The following is a 27,325-nucleotide window of genomic DNA, read 5'->3' as shown; positions in this document are numbered from 1 at the left end:
TCAATCGGCTAACTCCTGAAAATACCTGAATCGACTCCTCCCTCTCTCTTTCCCATTGGGATTTCTTATTCAAGTTACCCTCTTGGCAGGAGAATGTAATTCACCTCCTTCTTCAGAGAAAAAAACTGTACACCTGCCCCTACCCCATCTGCTGATATGTGACAAAATTGCTTTTCTCAAACAGCTTGGTTGACTTCCCCACTACACATGCAGTCATTCATAGCACTCTAAGACACCAAAGCTTTACAGCAAAGCATCATTTTATTTTCATGTGTTTTTCAACCAAAAAGCTCTCACATTTGAAATGATATGTCTCATAAAGCAATATTCTATTCTATGCAAAACTGTTACATGATTTCATGTACCTGCTTACAGATACGAAGGGATAATAGTGATATTTGATAAAATTCTCATCATTTTCATTCTCAGAAACACATTCATTTTCTTCTTCTCCCAGCAGTGTGTTGAATCACAACATTATCAGCCCAGAGAACAGACCCTGTTGTTGTACAATATTCGACAATATTGTTGAAAGTTGAATTCTAGTCTGGACTAAAATTCAGCTGTCATTGAAATACTGGACATTGCAGTATAAGGGTTGCATAAACAATGCTAGGCATGTGACATGATCTTGGAAGTAAAGAGCTGGAAACTGTATTTCACACACAGATTTAAAATAATGGCCCTTTTAAAATTCTATTTCAGAAGCTTCAGATATTTCAGTAGAATAAAATGATATGCACAGAAATAAGCATAGATGTAAAACTACTCATTACAATTCAACTTCATCACTGAATCCACCCTTTGCAAAATAATTTGCCACACATGATCCTCAAACTAAACAAAACACTTTTTGCCAAACATCTATTAAAAAACCTCTATTACTCTTTTGCATATTGTCTGTTGGAGTGACAGCAGAATACTGGATCCACATTAAATTGTATTACAATGAAACGCCAGCCTAAGGAGTACATTTATCATACAATGCACCCTAACATATGCAGCTTTTACACTAAAAAGAGGACCAGTTCCAATTTCCTACATGAGCACTGACTTCCCTTTTTAAACTGATCTACAAATCTTGGGTCAGCTGCATATAACTACATGATTCATTTCTTGGCTACATTAGTGGTGATGACATTTGCAATTGTGAAATCAGGGAAAGAAGTGAACAAGGAGATATTCCCATTAATTATTAGTGACTTAAGGAGTCATTTAGATTTTGGGATAGAGAACAGAGATAGAGGCTCCCCCAGGGAAATCCTTTTAATTTTTTCCAAAGGTGTGTCTCAACTAAAAAAAATTCACACACACCAACATTCTGTATGAAATCTGTAAAAGGATACGTAGCTGTAAATTTTTGGTGATTTTCCTTCACTATTTTTGTTTTTAACGTCAACTAGATTTTTTTTCCTACCTTCTAGAGTATGTTAACTCACCCACTATTTAGCTCATTAACATAACTTATATATATGTAAAATGCAATGTTATTGTTTACATAAAGGGGGATAGTTTGCACCATTATTTGTTTGTCAAAAATAATAATGCAGTCTATACATTTACAGGCTGAGTTCACAAGCACAGCTGAATACTGTGTATCTCAACATGCTTTGAGACGTAGAGAAAGAAACTAGTTGACTTGAAAAACGGAAATGGTGAAAAATTCATCAAAAGCCTTTTAATGTCAAAGCAGATTAAAGCACATCCTTTTTTCCCACGATCTCCAATCTATCCCTTTGACCACTATGGTTTGGCCCAACTCCATTGTTATCAATGTTGATGGGGGACTGTTTACAGGGACTTTGGGGCGAACAGGTTTGTAAAACAGTGACACATCACAAGAGCTTCCACTTTCTTAACTAAACACCACACTTGACAATACTAGCACTTCCTGAGTAAACAAAACCTACCCTGTTTTTTTTTTCCAATGGAAAAACATAATTTCAGTTTCATTAGAAAAAAAAGTTGCCTGAATCACTACAAAGGATTGGTTGACAAATTTCTGAGGAAATATGGGTCTATTTACATTAATAATGAATAGAAACCCTGATGGCATAATATTTCCAGTGTACCCCAAGATGTACCAACATGATGGATGGTGCAGACTGAATTTAAAATTCATGAGGAAAAATGTCAAAATATCTGGTGAACTTTCCAGCTGTACATGTACACATTTTTGCATATTTTATACAAATTATAAATATTTTAGACAGACTTGCATTTCATTATGAAGCAGAAATAATTTCTTGTTGCGGTACACACATAGATACCCTGATGAGAAAATTGACACCCAAGGTGCTTTCTCGATCAGCTAGGTGCAAAAAATATTCACTCTTACATTATTTGTTAAAAAAGCATTCTGCTTAAATTTTCAAGATTACATGGATAAAATTACACTCAGTGATAGTCAGTTAACTATTTACAATCATAAACATGATTACAAAGGCTATGCTAATTTACAATTCTGATCATGATTGACAAGTTGCATCGATTCTGCCTAAAAAGAAATTAGCTTTGTTTTTGGTCATTGCCTGTATTGCCTTGAAACTGGCACATTTTATCTTTTCCTTTTCCATTTTTTATTTATTTGTTATACATATCGTATTTCTCACCATTTACAGTGGTTTGCGTTGAACCGTTGGCAATACAGGATATAGACATACTGTCTAAATTAAGGAGTTACCAACACTCTCAGGTGTGATCTTGGTGGTAGTATCAGTCATTAACAAACAAATCAACTCCGCGAAAGTTGATACATTGTCTGGAAGGAGGTCACGCACAGTCAAATGACACCACATAGCATTCCGCTGTTAAACTGTACCGAAACCATCATTTGCAAGTGAGCACGGTTTGTGCGGGTCTAGTGGTGTCGTTTTGAGCACGCCTGACCTTCTTGCAGACAATGTTTCAACTTTTGAGTTGATTTCCTCATGATCGACTTATATTACTGTTACATGATAGTCACACCTGACAGCGTTGGTTACTCTCCAACTCACATAACCTGCCCAGTTCAAGTATTGCCAATGGTTCAACGCACACCACTGTATATTCCAAAACAAACGGCCAACCCCTGTTTCTCCATAGAGGGCTGACATACCACCTCAAGGATTCACAATATGGTATTGTGGTAGAAATTAACAGACTGAATATGGAGCTGCCTTCCCTTTATACCCACAGATGCTTAAGAGGAAGAGAAGGTATTTTGCAATTATTGATAAAAACAATAATCCCTGTGATTATCTCATCCTGAAGAGGTTACCAAACACAATAAAGAAATAAAAACGAGAATGGCATTGCTGCATCACTGTTGCCAAAAGTCAAGGTCCAGAAACATATCTCTTATTTTTTCTTAGCCTAATATATTTGTCCCTGTTATCAATTAATCCTTTAATGCAAAGCAGCCACGGAGCTAATCCCTCAATTATTGATTTGTTGCATAGCATTATTGTTTAGCACTCATCCTCATTTCCTTCTCTTGTCTTTTGCTGTCAATAATCTGTTTCCACTCGTCGGGGTCCTTCCATCCACTCAGCCTTCTCTGATTGGGTTTATGGATGTCCGAGTTTTGCGGTGTGGAGAACAGGATGTGTTCCCAGGCTGGATTCTTCTCAGCCCCTGTTGCACAAAAAGGGAGCATAATGTTGGTCACTAGATATTCATTTTCAACATAATGCACATGTAGGCAGGCACGTGAGTCTTGTTGTAGTGGGTGTCAGGCTCTACAAACCAAAAACCACCATCTAGTGCAAAGAATGACATACAAGGCCATTCACAGGTAAAATGAAGTGATGGGGAAATCGAAAGAATGTTTGAGGAAAATAAGATGATATTTTTGAGCAAAAAATACCCAAAAAACACACAGCTTGTGCCTTTAACCCCCAACCATCTTCGCTCTAAACCACCACACTGTCAATTATCATAATAATTTTGTATTATTATTGTCACATGGGCACACACACAGACACACATTTCATATTGAGCACCATAATACATGTCATAACTTTAGTTTGTTAAACAATGTGAAAAGATCTTACCACTGAGCTACTGAAGCTTTACGTTTAAACTGACTGATAAATGTTCGCAGGGAAGGCTAAATATGGGTGGTTAAACCTAGACACTGCACACATAGGTAAACGGGAAGATCCGTCGCTCGAGGGCGCCCTCTATGGGGAGCGTAGGGAGCATCCTTGAGCGATGACGATCTTTCAGTCTACACACATAGGTAGATCAACTGACCAAAAGCACAGCAGTTCTGACATCTGATAGAGGGCACTGGTCATAAAATCATAGTGAAAATGTGAATTTGCTCAATGATTTCATGTGACTCTGAGGTCTGCCTGGGACAAACATGTAAACCCTGGTACTGCCTATATTTCTAAATAGATGTAATGCTGAACATTTTTTACAGTAAAATTGGATAAATATTGGGAAAGAAAAAAGCGCTTTATACAAGGTCATCCTCCCTAATTCAACAAATGGCTTTACTGCAGTCTCATGTTGAAAGAGTCAAACTTATTGTTTTACCAGTGCTATCACAAAAACACAAAAATCAAGGAATTCTGGTTTTAACAGTGCTTTAGAAACCTGGCTGTGAACTTGTTTTTTGTTAAATGTAACCATAAACTATCATTACCTGTTATTTCTGGTTTATCATCGATAATAAGGTCTCCACTGACAACCGTTTTGTCTCTGGTCAACACTAGTTTATTTATGAATTCTGCTCCGAAGTGATTGTCAATCCACTGAAACTGGAAAATTAAAACAAAAGTCAAAAATTCTCCGGTCATAATTAAGAAAGTGAATTGCTGAATTTTGAAATTATTCCTCCAAATTGCTATATGCTGGTACAATAACATGTACATGTATGGTAGGCATTCTATATGTATGCTTTAGGCAAGATACCCTTTCATGGAACACTGGATCTGTGTGACTCCATCAGTGTCCAGGAAACATTTTATGTAAAGGGGCAGGTTTTTACCAGCTTTATCTTTGAGCAAATTGACTGACTGTGCACATTTTTCAAAGGAGATCAAAGGACTAAAATCACATAAACAGTCAATGTCAACAACCACTATGGCAAGAACCAGGGTATTAAGGACTGCCCCTTTAATATCTTACCTTTTCAGTGACGCAGTACTTGTATTTATTGATTGACGCCGTACAAAAGAACACATCAACCCTGGATATTAAAATGCCAAAGTCAAAGGCAAACAGATGTTACTACGAGGGTACATGTAATATCATTTATGGTGGTGGGCGATAATATCAATCTAAAGCTTTGTCCTATTCTGTGTATTTTGCATAAGGTCTTTGTAGAAGCTAGTAGACAAGAAAATAATGACATTTTTGCAATACACTGTAGATAATAATGTGAAAAGTTAACAAATTACAGTATTCGAAAATATAGTATGAAACTGACTAAGGTTGCAGTATTGTCATTTCCTAACATTGCTTTAGTGCAGATTTTAAAAACATACTTCTACAAGTGACTTTCAAACATATGAAGACACTATTGTCTTACTGACTAATCACACTACAAATTGATTGCTTTATCAAAATGTTGTAAAGAACAGCTAAATCCGCAATGTTCTTGAACAGTTTTAAAAAGCAAGAAATCTCTATTTATGTTTATCATGAAATGAAAGTAAGATGATACCATTTTAGGAACTTATTTATCTACATATATAGCTTCCCTTTCCAGTCAATATTTTTAAAGATTCAAGAAAATTGAAATATTATAATTACAGTAATTTTCTTGTGCAGGTGGCAAGAATAAAATACTTTTTGTTTATGTGGTTGAAAGTTGTCATAGGAATTGGTCTATTTGTGAGTAAAATGGAAATTCTGCATGAGAGTGTGTACATCATGAGCAAGCATTAAAGGTCTGGTGAAATGCCCATGTTGCAAAATCACAGAAATACAGTTGATGGTCTGTAAAACAGTTACATTCATTTCTTTTTTCGTTTAGCGCGCGTGATTATGAAATATGGCAAAAGAAAAATGCAATGTGGGCGTGTCCCCCGAGCCTCTCCAGTCGACTTTTTTCGGCTTTCCGAAGTTTGCCCGACGCCGTATCTCAATAACGGGAAGTAAAGTATTTCACACCTCCGTAAGCTCCCACGGGGGGTAACTTCTAGGGTTTCCGCTTACATGGTCAGGACAGTGTCCTCCTTCACTATGGAAAGACGTTGTTCTTTTGGTGGCTGTGACAGCGGCAAGAACATGAACGGCTCAACTGTAAACTTTTTCAAGTTCCCGTCAAGTGTTGAGTGTTTGAATGTGCTTGTCTCGGCTGGTTCGTACGATCGGCCACAGTCCCTCGGCTGAGCCTGCCTCGCTACTCGCTACTCGCTACACAGAAGCATGGAGGTAGTAGGAGGTTGGGACCGCAATGCAAGTCAACTGCATGAACATCAACAATGAACGTTGTGACTGCCATTAAAATGCACTAGTCTACAACACGGAAGTCGGGACCGCAATGCAAATCGACAGTAAAAACGTAAATGGGACCGTGATTAAAATGCACTACAACTACAACACGGAACGTTGGCCGGGACCACGATGCAAATCAGCTGCATGAACAGCAACACTGAACGTTGAGACTACCATTAAAACGAACAACAACACGGAACGTAGAGATCGCGATACAAATCATGGAGGTAGAGTCCTCCATGATACAAATCGACAGCAACACGGAACGCGTCGTTGGGACGGCAATTAAATTGAAGAACAACGGGGAATACCGGACCACGATGCAAATCGACCACAACATGGAATGTTTAAGACCGTGATTAAAATGCACAACACAGAACATCTAGACCGCAATGTAAATCAATTACCGGTATAACACCGAACCTTGTTGCCTCGATTAAAATGCGTATGTCTGCTATGTATAGCAAAAGTTTAAATTCTCGCGAGCGAGCGTTCCTATGCCCGCTGTACACTGGGCAAAATGACGTCAAATTTATCGCAAGGGCTCGATAGCGTGTGTCTTAGTTTCAATTCTCGCGAGAGCCATTTATGCATGCTGTACACTAGACTAAATGACGTCAAATCTCTCGCGAGACTTGGCTCGATTGCAAATACGTACGACGGAAAGAACGCAATAATACGGAAGTAGACACAGTTTTTGCGAATCGCCAAGAGAGAAGCGCAGATTAAACAAAAGACTAAAAAACCCACGTTTTTTCTTTATTTTACCATATTTTTAAAACAAAAATCAGTTTCGCCACTGTGGCGAATTAGGATCGATTTTTTTCGCCACTTGGGATTTCGATTCGGATTGGCGAACGTGGCGAACTGGCAGCGCGAACACTGGCTCAGCCTGTTTTGTTAGCGGATACCGGGCAGAGATAAGGCGGTGTTGGACCGCTATTCGATGTAAATGAACACACCTGTGACGTCACAGACGGCCAACCTTGACTCCCGCTGAGGGCGTGACCTGAGTGTCGCAAAATGACCCCATGAAAGCCGCGCATAGAAATATCAAAAAAATCAACACTTGCGCGTACTTTTAGGATGCAATTCTGTTGCGAGTGTAATAGTATTGACCTCCTGGAAGATATTCAGTCACACGAACGGGACCATTTCACCAGACCTTTAATTATGTGTTTGTTCATGTATTTATTAAAGGGGAAGTTCACCAAGGCTGATTTTTACATATATGCTAGCGTTTGGGTCACTTATTCCAGAAAAGTCATTTTCACTCTTTATAACTTTAGCAAATTTTTTACAAAAACATGTAAGAATAGTGGCGGAAGTTGCATCATAGGACTTCATCAACTCAAGGTGTTTTGAATCATGGGATTCATCAAATGATATGGCAGGGACCATCTTCTGATGGGTATAACATGATTCAGAATACATTGAATTGATGAAGCTCTAAAATGCAACTTCTGCCACTATTTTGATCCATTTTTGTAAAAAATCACGCAAGTTATGAATGGCAAAAATGGATTTTCAAGAATAAGAGACCTAAAAGCCAGCTCATAATGTGATAATCATCCTTGGTGAACTTCCCCTTTAAGTCCTTTTCATAAAAAGAAAGAACAGTGTGAAAAGACACAAATATGGTTGTAAATAGAGCAAGTGAAAATTGAAATGAAATATGTGTTATACTTCTTACATTTGCCACTCACCCGTCCATTTGGTCCATCGCTCTGACAGCCTCCAGTCCACCGGGGATAGGTGGCAGGTTTAGGAAAAAGCCAGGAGCTTCCATTATTTCTAAACATTTTGCCTGTCGATAAAGGTTAGACAAAAAAAATATTTGCAGTAGTGAAAACAAATGAAGTGTTCCCCCAAATATCTTGTTTTACTTTTGCTGATTTAAATAAATAAAAATATTCACTACATTTGAGCATGTCATTGTATCAACTATTTAAAGAGGCATACTCCTGATAAAGTGATAAAAAGATGAAATATAAGCAACTCGTTATCACTAATTTCAAATTTGATGGAACAAAGTTTGCAAGGTGTAAACTATATATATTATATTATATATATATATATATATATATATATATATATATATATATATATATATATTAATATATATATATATATATTATATATATATATATATATATATATATATATATATATATATATATATATATATATAAGAATATTTTGTTGTGTATAGATCACAAACTTACCTTCAAATCAGGTTTTATTTTTTCATACTGCTCGGTTACGTAGAATCCTCTTCTGTCTTTGACCTCTATGTATGGTTCGTCGGGGTATTGCTCTCTGAACTTCGCCAAAAAGTGTTTTTCGAAGTCAGCCAGAACGCCGTCCATATCCACCAAAACTCTAACGTTCGACATTATGGGAAGGGTTGACATGAAGGCACACGGTTTACGGAAATGAGTAGACCCAGCCACTGTCACTCCATTAAATGAATTTGATCTAAAAAAAGTTCTCGACAATTGTCTGGATATATTATTATTGAGAACAATAGGGTTGGCGTTTGCTCTTTCACGCAAGCAGCAGATACTTGCCCTCTGTGAGTACGGTAACGAACCGGGTTTAGTAAGTTGTGGAAACACTGTTGACAGTATCGTTGTTCGTATGAGGGTCCTCATCACAACTTAGAAAAAAGTAAACGAAGAGAGACGAGCACAAGCAGCAGCCGCAACCACCAGTTTACCGCGAAGGTGCGTTATAAGCCGTTGAGGACACCTCCTGGATCCTGGAGGCTGCAGGCTGGACCGTTGACCGTGTAGCGCAGTTTTGAGACGCAGCTATCGAAAGGTCAGAGGTTACAGGGGAAATAAGGTCATAATAGATTACCCACAGTGCCTCAGTCTGGCGAGTCCATCATGGCTTCTCCCTTGGAACAGTTCGTCAATTCCGTCTGTACTTTGTCGGCGCAAGGTAATATTTTCATCGTCATGCAACAAAATGTTCTTCCTGATACTTTCCAAAACCTTTAACAAATGATATCGACTCTGAAAGGAGGCGTTTACCGGCACATGCGTCATATAAGATGTGATACTGTGTGTGTGATCTTGCAAAACATGTAGCTCAGTTGCAGTTGGTTGTGCTGTGTTTTGGAGTGGGCCTATCATGCGCCTGTCAGTGTGTTTTCCTCCGGTGGGACAGGGAATGCTTGGCAACAGGGGAAATTGATCACAAATAATATCTCACGACGGAGGTATTGCATCGCCACGATGTGTCGAGAATTTTGGCTGATATCAAATATGATGTAGCAGATATTTTCCCCACCCCTAGCCCCTGGGTATATTTGACATGGCTTGCAAAAATGTCAAATTCCCCTGTAGGGCCTGCACTTCCCCACAGTGGAAAGCATATATAGTCGAACATAGTGACATTAAATATCTGTAGCCCAAATAGCTAGGTAATGTTTGCCCCACTCTGCTGCAAAATTGTAGCTCGCCGGTGAGGCGGTCGGTGAGCTTTGGTTTTTGCGACTTCGCTCACCAGTAGAGCTACAATGCTGAAGGCCCTGTAACATGCAAAATAAGCACGTCGCACATGACGCGGCATTTTGATGTGAAATCCTACATATTTACTGCATTTGGTCGTACCGATTTGTCACTTCTGAAGACTAAATACTATACTACACTAACCTTGTCGTGTATGGGGTTTGGCATTTGTTCAAACTCATTGATTGTGTTCCAAAAAATTTTTTGGAGCTGCCATTACCAACTTCCAGTTATGGCGGCTCACAGAAACACGCACAATGTTTTTGGAACGCGATTGACATGTTTGAACAAATACCAAACCCCATAAACCAGGCTCCATAGACAAACCATAAAACAAAATATAAATTGGGAGAAATAGTATTCATGTGGCTAATTTGTTGCAGACTAATCAAGGTCTTCAATATTGTGCCATTGTTATATTGATGATACGACAAGAAATGTATAAAGTAGTTCTGTTCCACTAACTTCTGGAGAAATGCTCATCAGACACCCTGCAATATGGCTCCCAATTATTTTTATGTTGTTGTAGAGCCAAGGAGTGAATACAACAAATTAAAATATCATCATTTATGAATTATGCAATCAATACACAGGCCTACCGGTATAGCAATGATTTGATAATGACGAAGGACATTCAACCCCTCTCCTGCCAGACAGTAACACTTCCCCATCTCTGCAAAGTCAGCAAAAAAGCGGTATTGAGCCAAAACCGTATGTATTTTCACCCACTTGACTTGTTCTGTTATAGCAGCTGTAGTCTGTAAAGTCATGCTTACAGTATCTTTGTTTTCAGGGGCTTTCAAATTTTCAATTTTCTTTTAAAATGCACCATACTAGACATGTTTACTTCAGTAGTTTTAACCAACTTGACCTGACGGTGAAATATGAACTTGGCAAAATAAGGATTAAAAAAGATGTAATGTCACATTAGTCAACAAGGTTGAATTTTAAATGCTGAATATCAGTATGAAAAAATGTAATATTAAGACAAGTGACTGGCATTTTTAGGTCTCCTGTGCTCCATTGTTATTTCCACTAACCCAGAAAATTTTTTATAACCTAATCCTTACCAAGTCACTGGGAAGTGCTTTGATTTATTAGGGTGCCCAGAAGCTGGGATTAAGAGGCCATTATCTTGCCAAGTCAGTGAAATTCAGTAATGTCTATACATGTATATAATAGCTAGTCAAGTCCAGTGATACATGACATGACTAGGTGGGTTTATGCCTGTGGTTTACAGGGGGCTCAAACGCCAAGCTTACCATTGTCTTTATTTTCTTGAATATGAGACATGCCAAATTTTAGTGAAAATAGGCTTTGGCTCAATACTGCTTTTCAGCTGATGTGATGGAACAGCAGGTAAGAATAAGCCCAAGCCGGAAAAGGGCTTTTATTTGAAGAAAAAATCTGAGAATGGTACTTTTTCATTGTTGCAGGGAACTTTGCACAGCTGTGTGAAGAAATAAGAAGAAGTACAGAACTGCTGGCCAAGAATGCTCCAAATTTGGATAATTTACTTGGCACTTTAGATCCACAATTACACTCACTGGGTGTTCTGGCAGTCTTGTGAGTATCATCTTGGAACTCCTTCCTATCGTGTGTGTCTGGCAAGAAATTGAGAATTGAAATTCTTCCGGGAGTTGGTTTTTGAAATCTATGGACAACTTTTAGGCCTTTGATATCATATGCATGATTGATACTGTACAGAGAGAAGGAAATCAGAGTGTAAAAACAAAGCGTTATGTCAAAAAGACATTCATGTATCTTTAAAGGATGAACACAATGTACCAGTACCAATGAACAAATGCCAGTGCATTTGCTTGTAAGTGTGTGTAACAATATCATGTCTATACATACATGTTCAACATTTTTGGACAGTTTTAGCAGCATGTACTGACTTGATTCTTCGCCATGCTTCTAAATTTATTTTCAGTATAAAATAATCTTTGGGAAGACAGATCTGCACCAAATAAGTTTCAATTTAAAAAGAAATCACACATTTATTTCAAAATTAAGTAGGATTCTTTGTTTTGTCTGCTTTCTTTATGAATGATACTTATCAAATTTCAACACTTGCCTTTCCAGGAATGTCAAGTTCACACTGCCAGCAAGTTCAGCTCCGGACTTTGAAACCCTGTTTTCTCAAGTTCAGCTTTTCTTTGCTACTTGTAATGGTGAACAAGTTCGGTATGCCACTGACAGTTGTAAGTTGGAGACAGTCTGTGTATCTATGTGAATGCTATATGACATCGAGTAAATTCAGAACTGAAAGGGCAATGCTCATCATATATGCACAATTTTCTTGTCTTATGAAAAGTGTTTTTCTGGAACAATATAGTTGTAGTGACTCAAAATAATTACAAAATTTAACGGTTACTCTGCAGTTTATGAAACACAAAAAAATGTGTCTTCACTGGCAAACCTATCCCATGTTAATTTGTACAGTTACTTTCAGTCATATGTTCCCCCACACAACCTGTAAGTGAAGTACAGTCCTTGTAGTCAACATGATATTCATATTTCTTTTTAAGGTCCAATGTGACTAGTATGTAAATGACCGAGCAATGATTCATGCCTTCAGTGATGAAGGATTCCTATGTTTTCGTTTGAAACAGAACACCTTACACTATGTATTGGACAGTGTAAAGCATGAATATCGACACTGTAGCACATTATATGGCAGTCACCAGTTCTGCCGCATAACAATACCTATTTTTTCAGCAGTTGTACTTTTAACAGTACACATGGTCTGACATACTGACCCAAAGATATGCTTTTCTTGCTATCGTCTAGATGATGTTGAGGTTTCAAAATTTTGAATCGTTGATGATCATGCATCGATGTACCACAAAGAAATTCAATGTAGATGACTTTACAAATTACCGTAGGTTATTTGTTTCAGATTATACTACTGTCTGCAAAATTTAAAGCCTTAATCCAGACTGTGTAGGATCAGTTATGCTGATTTCTTGGTTACTTGCTAATATGGTATAATATGGTAACAGTATTATTACGTATCGACTAAAGTGCTAATTTTAGAGACCTGTAAATTTTTTCTCTGCAATGAGACACTTGAACTTTATTTAAGATGAGTTCATAGGTCAGGTCATAGTTCATTGGTCATATTTCATAGGTGACATAGCCATTTACAGGACCAGCACATCAGTGTTGACAATACATTTTTCCTTCTAGATGGCATGTTAGCACATCACTTGACCAGAGCATTGGTTGACAAGAAGCAACCATTACGAGGCATTGATATCATAGCCAATGCCATTTCCAAAATACAGACTCACCCAGCTCAGCTGACATCACTACATGCCGATCTGTGCCAGGTAATGCAATAAGACTTCAACCTATTCATGTCTCCTCATTCCCAAGTAAAAGATGTCCACAATCAATATCAATAACAGTGGCTTTTGGCCAAACCATGGTAGAATAATACATGTTATGATCATACATACATGGTGTTTGCATATATTAGAATGCAGATCAGAATGGAAATTAGTGTGTTTGACTGCATAGTTTTGCTGTCTAATTTTCACCATGGTATTTTCATCCCTTCATCGTTTTCTTTGTACTGAATACTTTGCCACATAAATCAAATCAAATCAAATAAAAAAAAATAGCGCTGATTGTGATTATAGGCTTGCTTTCTACCAAATATTAGCAAATTAATGACCAAAGACGATATAATTTGAAATCAGCCCCATTCGTACCTGTGAATTCTTTGATCAACACATAACAAAGATATATTTGCATATCAAATGAATATTTTTTTCAGAAAATATTGATGATTTGATTAGGGGCCTTATTAGCAATAATTTTCAGTGCAACTGGCATGCATACATATATATGCTTTCATTATTTTTCCACAGTTGTGTCTTCTGTCAAAATGTTTTAAACCGGCTCTGCCTTTTATGGACGTAGATATCACTGAAATAAGTAAAGAGGTAAGCCAGAGTTTTCTAAATACATGTACCAAGTGTGTGAGGATGTCATCATCCACACCCAATAGAGATATTGCATCATATTGTATTAATATTTCTGCTAATAAAACTTTTTATGTCAGGGTGCGTGTATCTATGTACCCAGCTGGCTCATCAAGTCAATTCCAACATACAGGACAAATATCTTTGATTTAAAATTGAAATTCAATATTTTGAAATCAGGTAATCATATGTGTTTAAGGCTTTCAAACTTGAAGGGATACAGTCATCGGAACTGTGCTCAAAGGTTGTATGGGCCCCGTATGACCAATGTAAACACTATATCCAAGGTACGATGGTGATTGATTAAAGTTAAAACATGTCTGTCATAATCTACATCGTATAATTTAAATGCTGCAGCTATGATGATGAGGTGCATCTAGATATCGTGCATGGAATACGTTGTTTGTAAGCAAGAAACTTGCACAGGTGCAGTTCGGACAACGGTTTCCCTTTAAGATTGCGTGTATTAATAATTAAAATGTTTCAATCAACTTGACCTAATGTTTAATTTGAACTTTACAGGATAAGGGTTACTGCTGGATGTGCTTGTCGGATTCACGATTCATGGCATATAGCTTGAAAACCAATGGTTTAATAATACAAATTCACACAGCAACCACTTTAAATATCTCCATTTCATAGAGGTACAGATTGCCTTGTGTTAATATTTCTTTTCATGGTTTGTTTGTTTTGTTTTTTTTCAGGGTGGTTTGTACGATGCGACACATTTTCTCTGTTTCTATTATTACGGTGGAATGATATATTCAGCACTGAAGAAATGGGACAAAGCGATGTATTTCTTTGAAGTGGTGAGTTCAGTGTTCAAAACGCTACGTGCACTATTTATGTATATTGATACTTTAGATAAACGATGAATTTCTACTGGATAGGCCTACTCATGCACAGCAATTCACATATTTCTGTGTACGTTTTGGGCATGTGGTTTGGTTTCTACCATGGCCCATTCCAATGCTAGGTTTCACCTATTTGTTAGACGAGGAATATAGTTTGATCACACAAATCTGAAATTATGTATCAATGCCCAGTTGGGGAAATAATTCAAGCTGATAAGTATGTGATGAGTTGGGTATTTGATACAGCAAAGTTCTAGCTCTCATGGTTTGCAATAGTGCAAATCATGTCATTTTGTAGCTGAAATACAGATAACAACATCTATGTATTGAATGTTATTATAGGCAGAATATCCCTTTGACAGTTTGTTAATTCTGAAAATCTTATAGTTCTCTCACTGTCTACAGCATGTGTGGACTCATTTTGATACCTGCAAAGCAATAAAGCTCTCATGGTCTTTAGTTATTCCCAGGGACACCGTCCGGGGGACTTATAGGTTTGGTCATGTCCATCCGTGCGTGCGTGCGTGCGTCCGTCCGTCCGTCCGTCCGTTCACGCAGATATCTCAGACATGCCCAGGTCAATTTCTTTCAAACTTTGCACAAGGATAGTACCCTACCCCTTACATATGCACGTCGATTTGTTTCACAATGCAATCAAATTTGGCCGTGTTAGAGGACTTTTTAGTTTTCATCTCCATAGACTCCTATGTATAAGGCAGTCTCCATAGACTCCCATGTATAAGGCAGTCCATAGACTCCCATGTATAAGGCAGTCCATAGACTCCCATGTATAAGGCAGTCCATAGACTCCCATGTATAAGGCCAAGAAAAATAAAAATTTAGTTTCTCATCGTATTCATATTGCAAAAAGGATGCAGTGACACAGTTTTTAGTCCCCATGGATGAAGTCCAGGGGGCTTATAGATTGGGTCATGTCCGTCCGTGAGTCCATCCGTTCACGCAGATATCTCAGATATTTTGACAAAATGTCACTTGACCTTGGTGACCTTTGACCTCAAATATATATATTTGTCCATAACTCAGTAACCACAAGTGCTACACCCTTCATATATGCACAGTCCCTCCACCAAACGGTCGGGAAACGCTGTTGTCAAAACGTGCGAACGAGGGGATTAGCTGGTAGATGCGCGTTGCGCTGGCGTTCGCTGTTGATGACGTCACACCACAGCTGTAGCGTCCCCTCAAAGAGTGGGTACGGTGGTGTCGTCTTCGACGAAGAAACTAGCCTGAATCGGCCGTAAAGTGTACAGCTATTTTGAAACGTCAGCATATTCTCGATAAGCAATATTCTTTATAAGGAAAGTGGGTGATCTTTTTATTCCCAATCGATTTTCAGCGCTAAATCGGCGTTTGTATTCGCTATCGCGTGTAGGTCATTTTCATTGAATTGCGTCTTTCATGTGTCAGGAGAACATGAATTTTTGTTCGCTCTACACTGAAAAATTATGACGGTCTGTTTCATTCTGATGTCTGTACTTGTGATTAAAGTATACGTAAAATTACACTGACGAACCCAGTTTTTGAATAAAGGTTTATAATGAGACGCAAACTGATAGTTTATTGTGTAATGCTTTGCTCTGCAATTTAGAAAATGGCGTCCACTGACGATCTGTGTTCGCGTTGTGTGAAGAGTCGAAATATTCATGGTTTTTCGTTTTGATGACTGGTCAAATAAGTTCGATTGGGACCTATTTATCTGATTGAAAGCAATTTCAACTTATTTTAGCGATTCAATAACTGCAAATCGAAGTATAAGGGAAGGATAGAAAAGCAGATGACCCAAACTCGGCCGAACGCCATTTTGTTTTTGCGACCCTCGCAGAGTCGATGTTCGATTCTTTGAAATCTTTTTTGATCGCTATGCCTTGCGTACTACATGGTATTTAACGTAGATTTTCTTGATTTGGTACTTGTATAACACCATTTAAAATACACTGACGACGCAATTTTTGTGATCAAACGTATCCATTGGCGGGAATTTTACGTGAAAAATATTGTTTTGATTCAACCCCATTGCGGTTTTTCTGGCGTGTCATGAAGCCCTATCGAGCCATGTGCTTGATGTGTCACACAGGTCTCCCGGTAGCTGTAAAACAATGCCGCTACGAATGCCGCTACGAATAGGAAAATTTACATCAAAGAAAGGTCATTTTTGTTTCGATGTCCTATGTCCTCGAAATCGCTGGCTCCTTGCACTCGTTTTCACGGACGGGGCATGTGAACTTCGTTTTAACTTAAACTGAAAGTTATACAATCGGAACACTGTAGACCTCTTCACTCTGTTCCTCTGAAATGGTGTTGAAATCGATGTCTTGTCATCAAGAGAAATGAAATCATGGTCGTAATGATTACATCGGTGTTGACTGCAAGTGTAGTCCAGTCAAACGCAACCAGCACGTGTAAATACGAACACAGCCTATGTACGCATGCGCATTGTCCTTTAGTTCATTGCATGTCAGGTAAAATGGTGTCATCGTTTATGCTAATGTTAGACCAAGTCGCTATAATCTCTTTACGCGAATAAACAGTGTAACGGAAGCGCAACGCGCATCAGGACAATAGAAATACATTGCGTTTCCCGACCGTTTGGTGGAGGGACTGTGATATATGGTATGATGGGACAGCTTATGATGCCACATATTGTACCTCATTAGTTATGTGCGTATCTAATTTTGAGCAAGCCAATCGAGCTAGAGGTCTGATTTTTGGTATATAGGGATAACTTAGCAATACAATTTTTTTGACAAAATGTCACGTGACCTCGGTGACCTTTGACCTCAAATATACATATTTGTCCATAACTCAGTAACCACACCCTTCATGTATGGTGTGATGGGACACTTTATGATGCCAAATATTGTACCTCATTAATTATGTGCATATCTAATTTTGAGCGAGCCAATAGAGCTAGAGGTCTGATTTTTGGTATATACAGATAACTTAGCAATACAATTTTTTGGACAAAATGTCACATGACCTTGGTGACCTTTGACCTCAAATATACATATTTGTCCATAGCTCAGTAACCACAAGTGCTACACCCTTCATGTATGGTATGATGGGACAGCTTATGACGCCACATATTGTACCTCATTCATTATGCACATATCTAATTTTGAGCAAGCCAATCGAGCTAGAGGTCTGATTTTTGGTATATAGGGATAACTTTGCAATACAATTTTTATTGACAAAATGTCACGTGACCTCGGTGACCTTTGACCTCAAATATACATATTTGTCCATAACTCAGTAACCACAAGTGATACACCCTTCATGTATGGTATGATGGGACACTTTATGACGCCACATATTGTACCTCATTAATTATGCACATATCTAATTTTGAGCGAGCCAATAGAGCTAGAGGTCTGATTTTTGGTATATAGGGATAACTTAGCAATACAATTTTTTTGACAAAATGTCATGTGACCTTGGTGACCTTTGACCTCAAATATACATATTTGTCCACAACTCAGTAAACACAAGTGCCAAACCTTTCATATATGGTATGATGGGATACCTTATGACGCCACATATTGTACCTCATCAGTTATGCACATATCTAATTTTGAGCGAGCCAATAGAGCTAGAGGTCTGATTTTTGGTATATAGGGATAACTTAGCAATACAATTTTTTTTCAAAATGTCACGTGACCTTGATGACCTTAGACCTTGATTATACATATATATGCATAACTCAGTAACCACAAGTTCTAATAAGCTTCATAACTTCAATTTTGATAGGATATTAGACCTTCAGATTTCACATCTCGTACCTCATTTATTATGCACATATGTATTTCTTGGCTGGCCAACACAGCTAGAGGTCTGATCTTTTTTCCCGATTTAGAACCATAACTTAGACATGCCTCTTGTTATCAATTGGGAAAAATGACATAAACCTATGTGCCCATAGATGTGAACTTATACACTCCAGCGATACTTTTTAATGACCCCTTTCCCTGCCCCATCAAGACTAATACTCCTTTTACAAGTGGGGACTATGTCTTGACAATGACTTGTTTTGAAAAATTTAGAAATTTTGTTTTTTTGTATGGCATCAACCCAAAGAATGGCTGCCATTTTACATTTGAATTTCAATATATGTAAATTTGAATTACGCTGAGTGTGTTTCTCTAATCCAAATGTTTGCTTGGTGACACCCCCACCCCCTGGCTTTTTATTCTTGACAATGAAAGGGAAAAGTATAAACAATGAATGTTTAAAATTTATATGCCAAGTTGCGTACTTACTACAGTAGCTTTACAAGTTGTACATTTTAACAATACAAATCACTATTAATTTGTGAGACGTACATTTAAATTAACTTGCGATATGAATAAATTACATTATTTTTACTCTAGCTGTGTGACTATTACAACTAATATTACCAAGTTTTCAGTATACACATTGGTGTTGATATATAGCAATTATTTTGACCAAGGTGGGGGACTTCATAATCTGATTGCAGGAAACTCACAGTCTCTCTTTTTTTCCTTCCCTTTCATCAGGCAATTACTACCCCAAGCATGGCAGTCAGTCATATCATGTTGGAGGGGTACAAAAAGTTTATTCTAGTCTCTTTGATTCTTCATGGCAAAATATTGAATTTACCTAAATACACATCACAAGTTGTGACAAGGTTTGTCAAGGTAAGCTGGAAATAACTGTGATTGGCTCGTTTGAAACCTTTCAAAGCAGTCATTTAATTTTACTCTATTCAGTATGTATTATGTCTGGGAATGAGCAAATCCTTTACAGATCCCCTAGCCCTCATGCTAGTAGGCTAGCTCTGAAAAAAATAAAAGGCCGCCATCAGAATCCACTAGCCCAACAGTAAAAACAGTTGTAAATTCTGTTCAAGTTATACTTTCAAAACTAATGAACCATCATCAGAAAGTATTGTGTATTGGAAATATTTCACTTGTATGCCGTTAATTACCTAGCAATGGATGCAAAAAAGTGCTAGCCCTGACAGAAAAGTGGATTTGCGCACTCCTGATGACATTATGGAATGCTTTGATACAAGAGAGCAAACCTGTAATATGAAATTTATCAATGCATGTTGAGTTGTAGCGGTGTGCACACAGTATAAAGACTTCCACAATCTCATGAAGATATTGTAAACTTTGTTTTTGTAATGGAACCGCTGTCATTTTCCATGAGACATTAATGAATTTTTTGAGATATTGCCTGTAATGAAGTGATTCCTCACGGAAGACAAATTTCATCTTTTGCTGGGAAGTCCTCACGTTGGTATGACAGGATTGTCAAAGACATTCTGACACATGTTGAATGAATAGGAATGATGTTGCACAACTCTCAGGAAAATTCTTATCCTTGTTGATCTCTATCGATGAAGTCAGTGTTAAATACATCATCTGTCAAATTGGCCAACGCCAGTGATGGTGAGATCTTCCAAACTAACTTTGCTGATAAATTGTTTTTAAATCCCCTTCTCTTCAACTTCAAGCATTTTATAGAAGGTACCATGTTGATATTTAAACAATAGATATTTATTTTTTATTATTTTTATTTTATTATTTATTTAGTTCAGGAATCTATACATCCCATATCAAAAATACATATCTTACTATGGTATAAAAAATAGTAATTAAAAGAACACAGGCAAGTATGAATATAGATACACATTATAGACAACAAATAAAGCAGCCAGACTAGAGAAGCAGCGACAACGAACGATAAAAATACCCACGAAACATGACTGTTTAAAAGTTAAAAAGGATTAATTAAAAGGAACCAAGCGGGTACACCCGATTACACAGTATACATCGACTTTCTATACGATTCATTATATTTTGAAACGACGAATGCATGAGACTTCACAATGTGGTTCAGAACACAATTCTTACTATTGTGCAGTCTGATGAAGAAATTATACGATAGTTTGCGTCTGAGAGCATCAAAAGATGGAGTGTTGTTTGATACAAACATTCTATTCGCACTGCAGTCACGTGGTAAACTTAAAGCGCAGTGGTCGTCGCGCTGCGCATCCTCCTGAGGGGGTCCCCCTCTGTTGTAAACAAATCCAAGAACGCCGCACATGTTACGGGTTGATTGTAATGTTTGCGATATTGCCGCTTGTAAAAATGGCGGCTGATCTGTCACATGCAAGCATACCAACTAACCAAATGTAACACGCAATAAAAGGTTAATTAATCTAAGTTAAATATCTGCTGAATATTGAACAATAATTGCACGCTGGATTGAGATCACATTTGATCATGATTTTCTTGAATCAGTTGAATGGGGCTCGGCTACTGTTATCGCTCGAGCCATAGAGCTAGACGTACACATGTACGCATGTATACGCCAACAGATTATCAACGACCGGGCTCTAGTTTTCGACATCGCTAGCAAGGACGAGAGCTTTCATTTCAAGAGGCCCGAAAGGAGTACAAAGACAACAACCCAAACTACAGAAATCTACAGCTCGCAGAGCAATGCCCGCTGCAGCAAGAAGCATCTCTGCATCTGTTCCGTTCCGTGCTCTGTATGAACGTCCGTGTCAAACCGGGTATATGGCGCGCTACACTCTGCTGTGGAGAATCCAACTCAACTACAAAGTTTACCCCGTTTGGGGGTGCAAACGAGAATTCCGAGTATAGGTATCAAGTCAAGCGAAGGACCTTTCATAGGTCTTCTTGTTATGTGGGGGTTATCTCACTTGAAAGAGGATTCAGACCTACCCGGTAATCAGGAGGTACAACAACGAAGTTTGCCCAGCACCGGTAGGCCTACACCAGCTAGCGGTTGGATCACTGCCATGACCGTGCACAGGACCGGGGCACAGGATCTCTCGATACGTCTATGCACGGTGTATAGCCGTGCAATTTTCCTGCCAAATGCCGCGAAAACCCGCTCGTTTTGTCTATTGTTTCCTGTCATTTTACTATTTCTTACCACGTAATACTAGGAGAAGTAAGACATGGTGATCAACAGTTGGTTGTGGGCCAAGTCGTCGCGGGCCGGTACGTGTGGGACCGGATTTTCTATATCCGTTTACGTCAACGAGGTGACCGTCTCCCAACAACATCTCTCGTGTCCTGCTCTGGCTTGCCGATCATGGTCTTGAGTGTAATTTTTGTGTTAGGCATTGTGCTTGTTGCTGGTCTACATATATAGGCAATGTTGATCATTTTAGTTATGCATTTTCACTGTACTGTCCGTACATAGCATTGTGTACAACCAGTGTGATCGCGCGCGATCAAACCTTTTTGTTCACTGTGTCTGCGTGCAGTAAACTCAGCGACATAATGTGCTGAGTGTAGTGTCCCAATGTTCGTAGCTCTACACGAGTTTATAGATAGAATACACCACAGAAGTTCGTTTCCGATCTTAATATTTTACTATTGCATGATGTTGAGTCTTACAAAGGCCTTAACAAAGTGGGGGACTGCTCCCATCTCACTCCTATTGAAGTTGAGAAGACTTATTATGTTTACAAAAATTTGTTTATCAACAAAAAAATCACGCACGCGCAGCGCGACGACCACTGCGCTTTAAGAGAATGCGAAAGCATATTATATGCCACTCTGAGGTTATTCATGTTTTCTCAGTGTATAACCACCATAAATGGGAGCAATACATATTAGTGCAATAAGAACGAAATAGAGAAACTTTACATGGTTATTGCAATTTGAGATTTACGAATCAATGAATTAGCTTGACCATAAAATCTACGCACTTGCCTCTTGATATCTGCATCATCTGCCATTGTGTCAGAAAAAACATAACCGAGATATTTATGTTCGGAGACAACGTTTAAAATCTTACCCCCTAAATAAATTGGAGGGACCATGTTTGTAGTCAAACCAAATTTACGTGGTAAAAAGTACATACATTCTGACTTATTTGGGTGAAAAACTATATCATGTTCAAAGCCGTATGTTTCACAGATTAGCATTAAATTACGCAAACCACTTAGAGAAGGACACATCAACGCAATGTCATCTGCATACATTAGGTGATTGATGATAAGTCCACCAATGATACAGCCTTTTCTACAATTTTCTAAACGAGCACTAAGCTCATCCATGTATACGTTAAACAGGTATGGAGACAGAATACTCCCTGGACGAACGCCGTTTATCACTGAAAAAACGAAGAAAAACAATCTCCCCACTTAACACAAAATAACTGTGTGCGGTACCAGACCATTATGATACGAATTAAGTACCACGGCATATTTCTATCTATGAGTTTTTTAAATAAAACCCAATGATTGACACGATCAAATGCTTTGGTTGCGTCTAGAAAACATACAAATACTGGACTGTTGAGATGACTGTAGTAGGAAATTATTTCTTTCATGGCATAAATACAAAAATCAGTAGAATGTTTCTGTTTAAAACCAAACTGAAAATCTGTAGTATTCAGACTGTCCTTACAACGCTTTAAAATAATTAACTCCAAGATCTTAGAAGTCACTGTTGCAATGGCAATTGGTCTATAGTTATCTTTGCTGGACATATCACGAGTTTTGTCTTTGACTAGGGGAACAAGAATAGTTCTCATTAGACTTTCAGGAAGAAAGCCATGATATTCTTATAGTTAATGACAAATCGACTCGAAGATGCAAAAGTAGTTCAAAAACTGCAAATTCTTTGAAGATTGGACTCACATTTGGACCTAGCAGTTGTAAACAGTAAAAAAAGGAATATGAATTTAGAGTCTGCTTAGAGATATTTTTCATGGAGTTTTTCTATAGCACTAGTTAGATATTTTGTATGAACTTTTTGTGATTTCATTGACAGCCTCTGAGTCAGTGCTACCATGAGTTTGGAACAGTCTACAATTCCAACAATCCAAATGAACTTCGAAACATAGTGGTCAAACACAACGATCAGTTTACTAGAGTAAGTATACTACTTATGAATACATAATGTGCATATTTAGAGTGTGAGCAGGTCTTTCATGTTTTGTCTATGTGTTTATTTCTTATTATGTTTATATGATCAAGATTAGGAATAGAATACCACAACATTGAAATCACGTCAAGTGATTTGCCATAACGGAATGTCCACATATTGGCACAAGTGGTCTTATCCTTTCACCCCCACCCTTAAATTCCCTGTATATGATCCACCCACCCTGTTTAAAACAATGGTATTGTACCTCTCTTCGGTGGTATGTTCTTTGTGTAATCTGAAGATACTGTGTTATTTTGTTATTTTGAGATATTTGGAATATTCTGCAATCTGTAGTCGCTGTGCAAAGCAATTTATTAACAAGTTTGCCTCTGATGACTTTCTTGTGACTTTTTGAGTCATTTGAAGAATTTTTCAAATTTTCTGATGTCATTCCTTACCAGTTCATTTGTAAAATTTTCCTGTGTCAAAGTAGAACTTCCTTCAATAAGTGCATGTGTGTGTGTCAACTTAGCATACAGGGCACATTGGTATTGACTCCTTCTTGGCATTTCATTTGTAACATTTCATTGTAGCATTTCATTTGTAGCATTGCATGTGTAGCATTTCATTTGTAGCATTTCATATGTAGCATTTCATTCATAGCATTTATTGTGTAACATTTCATTTGTAGCATGTGGACATGTTGTACAATACTGAATGACTCGGAAATGTACATGCCTTCTTGCAGAAACAAGATTTAAAATGAAATACACAACGAAATCAATTATAGCGTAAATTTGTGTTTTGATCATTTCAGGATCAAAATATGGGTCTTATCAAACAGTGTTTATCGTCGTTATATAAAAAGAACATTCAAAGATTGACAAAGGTAAGGAATAAGACCAAGGTATATTTACATTGTATAGCCATGGAACACCGGTAATGTTCTTTTTTGACAAAACCTGTGTTGTGTATTGGCATGATGATATACAAATGCAAAGTATTTGAATTACAATAAATCCTCCTTTTAATATAAATACCATATTGCCTTATTTATTGTTTCAGATTTATGTGAATAAGACATTGAGCATGTTATTACATGTTGAATGGCAGTTTGTTGTTCAATCTTCAATGTTAGTAATCACATTCAATGGATGACTGTATGCAAAGTCTTTACAAAAATCAGCAAAAGCCACTGATAAGTTGTTCTCAACTTTGAAAAAAACCCAGCTGTTCCCATACTTGCCTGTGATATAGTTCAGAGTTTTGTTGAGTATCTCGGTAACATAAATCACTTGTAGCTGGGTTCTAAAGAACACTGAAGTAGGGTGTCACTCACCATACAAGTAGAGGGAGTTACCTTGTTACCGTATTACAGTATGATTTAAAGCTTTTAAAACTTACTGTTTTGCATTATGTTGTTGTGGAATGTCATTCACATGAAAGATTGCTCCCCACCAGGTACTATGTTGAAATGAACCCTATCACCCTGTCTACTATTGCTGTATTTAAAGTTCCAAAATCAGTGTAATGAACAATGGGGTGAAAACAATACTGAAAGTTAGAGGGGAGAAACATGTATCGGGTATGCAAATGTGTTAGATTCATTTCACAGAATTGAAATGATTGTTGTGGTGACAATCACTCATCACTATCCAATTAATTGGTAAACTTACCAATTTAAGACTCTTTATTTTCAAATTTCTTTCAGACATTTTTGACGCTATCCCTAGCTGATATTGCCAGAAGATGTCAGTTACCTGGCCCCAGAGAAGCAGAGCAGTATGTACTTCACATGGTCAGTCATCATTTCTGTTCCTTAATTAAATGAAACAAAATCATCCAATATTTTGTCTCCTGTTTGAAAATTTACCGGACATATTTACCAATGTAAAACATTTAACACAAAAAACCCAGATGTAGAAATGCAGCTCTTTACGTCAATAGCAAAGATATAAGTTTGGCCAATTTTGCAGTATTAACAGTCAGTTACTCTACAATGTGAAACACTTTAACAATGTTGTTAGACATTACAGATTTCTGAAATTCCCAGTAAGATGATATGTTTCACGTGCCACATAATTCTGTGGAACCCAAGTATTTTCTGTAATGTTTGTATTTGTTTACAGATAGAAGATGGAGAAATTTTTGCAACAATCAACAAAAAAGATGGAATGGTGTGTTTCCATGACAACCCTGAAAAATATGCAAATTCAACAATGCTGAGGCACTTGGATGACGAGGTGAGTGGTTATAAATATGGTTATTTGCATTCTGGCATTTTTTCAGCCATGAGTGCAAGCCAATTTATTTCCAACAAGTGTGAAGACCAATCAATGGTAATTCACGTAATATACTCAATTTTCCTTTGTAAATCATAAAATTGACAGTTTTCTCCTTTACAAGCAGAGGTAATTTGCATATCATAGGACAAAACCAAAGTAAAATAAGTGGCAGTATGTACATAGCATGTCACACAGTGCACATTTACACTCTGTTTATTTGTTGTTTCAGATGAAAAAGTGTATTGACTTAGATGAAAGAATAAAACTCATGGATCAGGAAATTGCAGTGAATCCGCAATACGTTCAAAAAGTGAGTACTTGTAATCTTTCATCATAATTTTAAAAAAGTCAAATGGGTTTTACATAATTTTATTTCTTGTTTTCCTCACTCAAACTACTGTGATACTAGTATTGTTTTAATTCACTTTACCGGTGAAAAGTTCTGTTTCAAAATCAGAAATTGAAAGCAGAGCCAGAGATTTTCTTAGCATTGGCTTTCAATCAATAGTCATCAGTTTTGGATGATTCATTTACACATGTAAGAAGACTTTACAAAAAGAACCAAATTAAGAGTAAAAAAGTTTGATATAGTACAATTTCTTTTGTTTCTTCATGGAAAATACTGCAGACTAGCTGGGGGATGACTCTTGGTCTCTCAGGGAAAGAGATGTGTTCCGTAACCCTTGTGGTTGATCAATATGGGTGTGTATGATATAAACGATAAACTGTAATGACAGATATTTGTAAAATTCCTGTGTGTCTCTTTGTCATTATTTTTACAGAGTCTAGGTATCCAAGATGATGACATGCCATCTGTCGGAATATCCGGGAAAATGCCAAGCTACGGAATGTAAACACTTGCACGCAGAACACCGAGGAATAATGCCAACTATATTGATGATGAACAATTTAAGTTCTAATATCCAGCTGAGGCAGTAGCTGTTATGTTGCTCATTTTATTGACTTCAGTTTGTATTTTTCTCCTTGAGGAATTTATCAAAGAGCAATGCTCTGAAAGAAAGAGACAAACATCTTGAGTCTGTCTTCCAAGGTGTTTTCAGTTGCTACGAGCACATTTCCCAGAAACATGGGCATACTGACAGGATATAGCGATGTGCAGATATCTACTTACTGTCCTTACCACGTGAACAGAGATTCTGCCGTTTAATCCAGTGACCTGCCCAGTGTTTGAACATACATCATAGTTTGGTTGTATATTCTGTAGAATTTCCACCCCATTATAGAACACTGCTGTTGATAAACTGTTTACGTTGTTTTAGAATGCCTTGTAGTAATCATTAGCATGAATGTTTCTGTTGAGAATACAATAAATTTACCATTTCAAGGAAA

General features: G+C 37.6%; 2 protein-coding genes across 2 annotated transcripts; one reads left to right on the top strand and one right to left on the bottom strand.

Moving 5' to 3' along the window:
- Window positions 1-242: 242 nt before the first annotated feature.
- LOC139151194 (5'(3')-deoxyribonucleotidase, cytosolic type-like) lies at window positions 243-9,265 on the bottom strand. The gene is made up of 5 exons (XM_070723796.1): window positions 8,658-9,265; window positions 8,139-8,239; window positions 5,119-5,179; window positions 4,634-4,748; window positions 243-3,615 (listed from the first exon to the last, which is right to left on the bottom strand). The coding sequence occupies exons 1-5, from the start codon at window positions 9,084-9,086 to the stop codon at window positions 3,443-3,445; spliced, it is 879 nt and encodes a 292-aa protein (XP_070579897.1). The 5' UTR covers window positions 9,087-9,265; the 3' UTR covers window positions 243-3,442.
- Window positions 9,256-27,325, top strand: LOC139151191 (COP9 signalosome complex subunit 3-like). Its single transcript, XM_070723793.1, has 13 exons — window positions 9,256-9,378; window positions 11,387-11,516; window positions 12,036-12,154; window positions 13,143-13,285; window positions 13,829-13,903; window positions 14,647-14,751; window positions 19,329-19,469; window positions 23,595-23,696; window positions 24,508-24,579; window positions 25,402-25,488; window positions 25,820-25,933; window positions 26,205-26,285; window positions 26,758-27,325. The coding sequence occupies exons 1-13, from the start codon at window positions 9,324-9,326 to the stop codon at window positions 26,827-26,829; spliced, it is 1,296 nt and encodes a 431-aa protein (XP_070579894.1). The 5' UTR covers window positions 9,256-9,323; the 3' UTR covers window positions 26,830-27,325.

Source organism: Ptychodera flava, chromosome 15 (assembly GCF_041260155.1).
Source record: "Ptychodera flava strain L36383 chromosome 15, AS_Pfla_20210202, whole genome shotgun sequence".
NCBI lineage: Eukaryota > Metazoa > Hemichordata > Enteropneusta > Ptychoderidae > Ptychodera > Ptychodera flava.
Note: the sequence above shows the minus strand (reverse complement) of the source record. Positions and strands in the feature narration are given on the sequence as shown.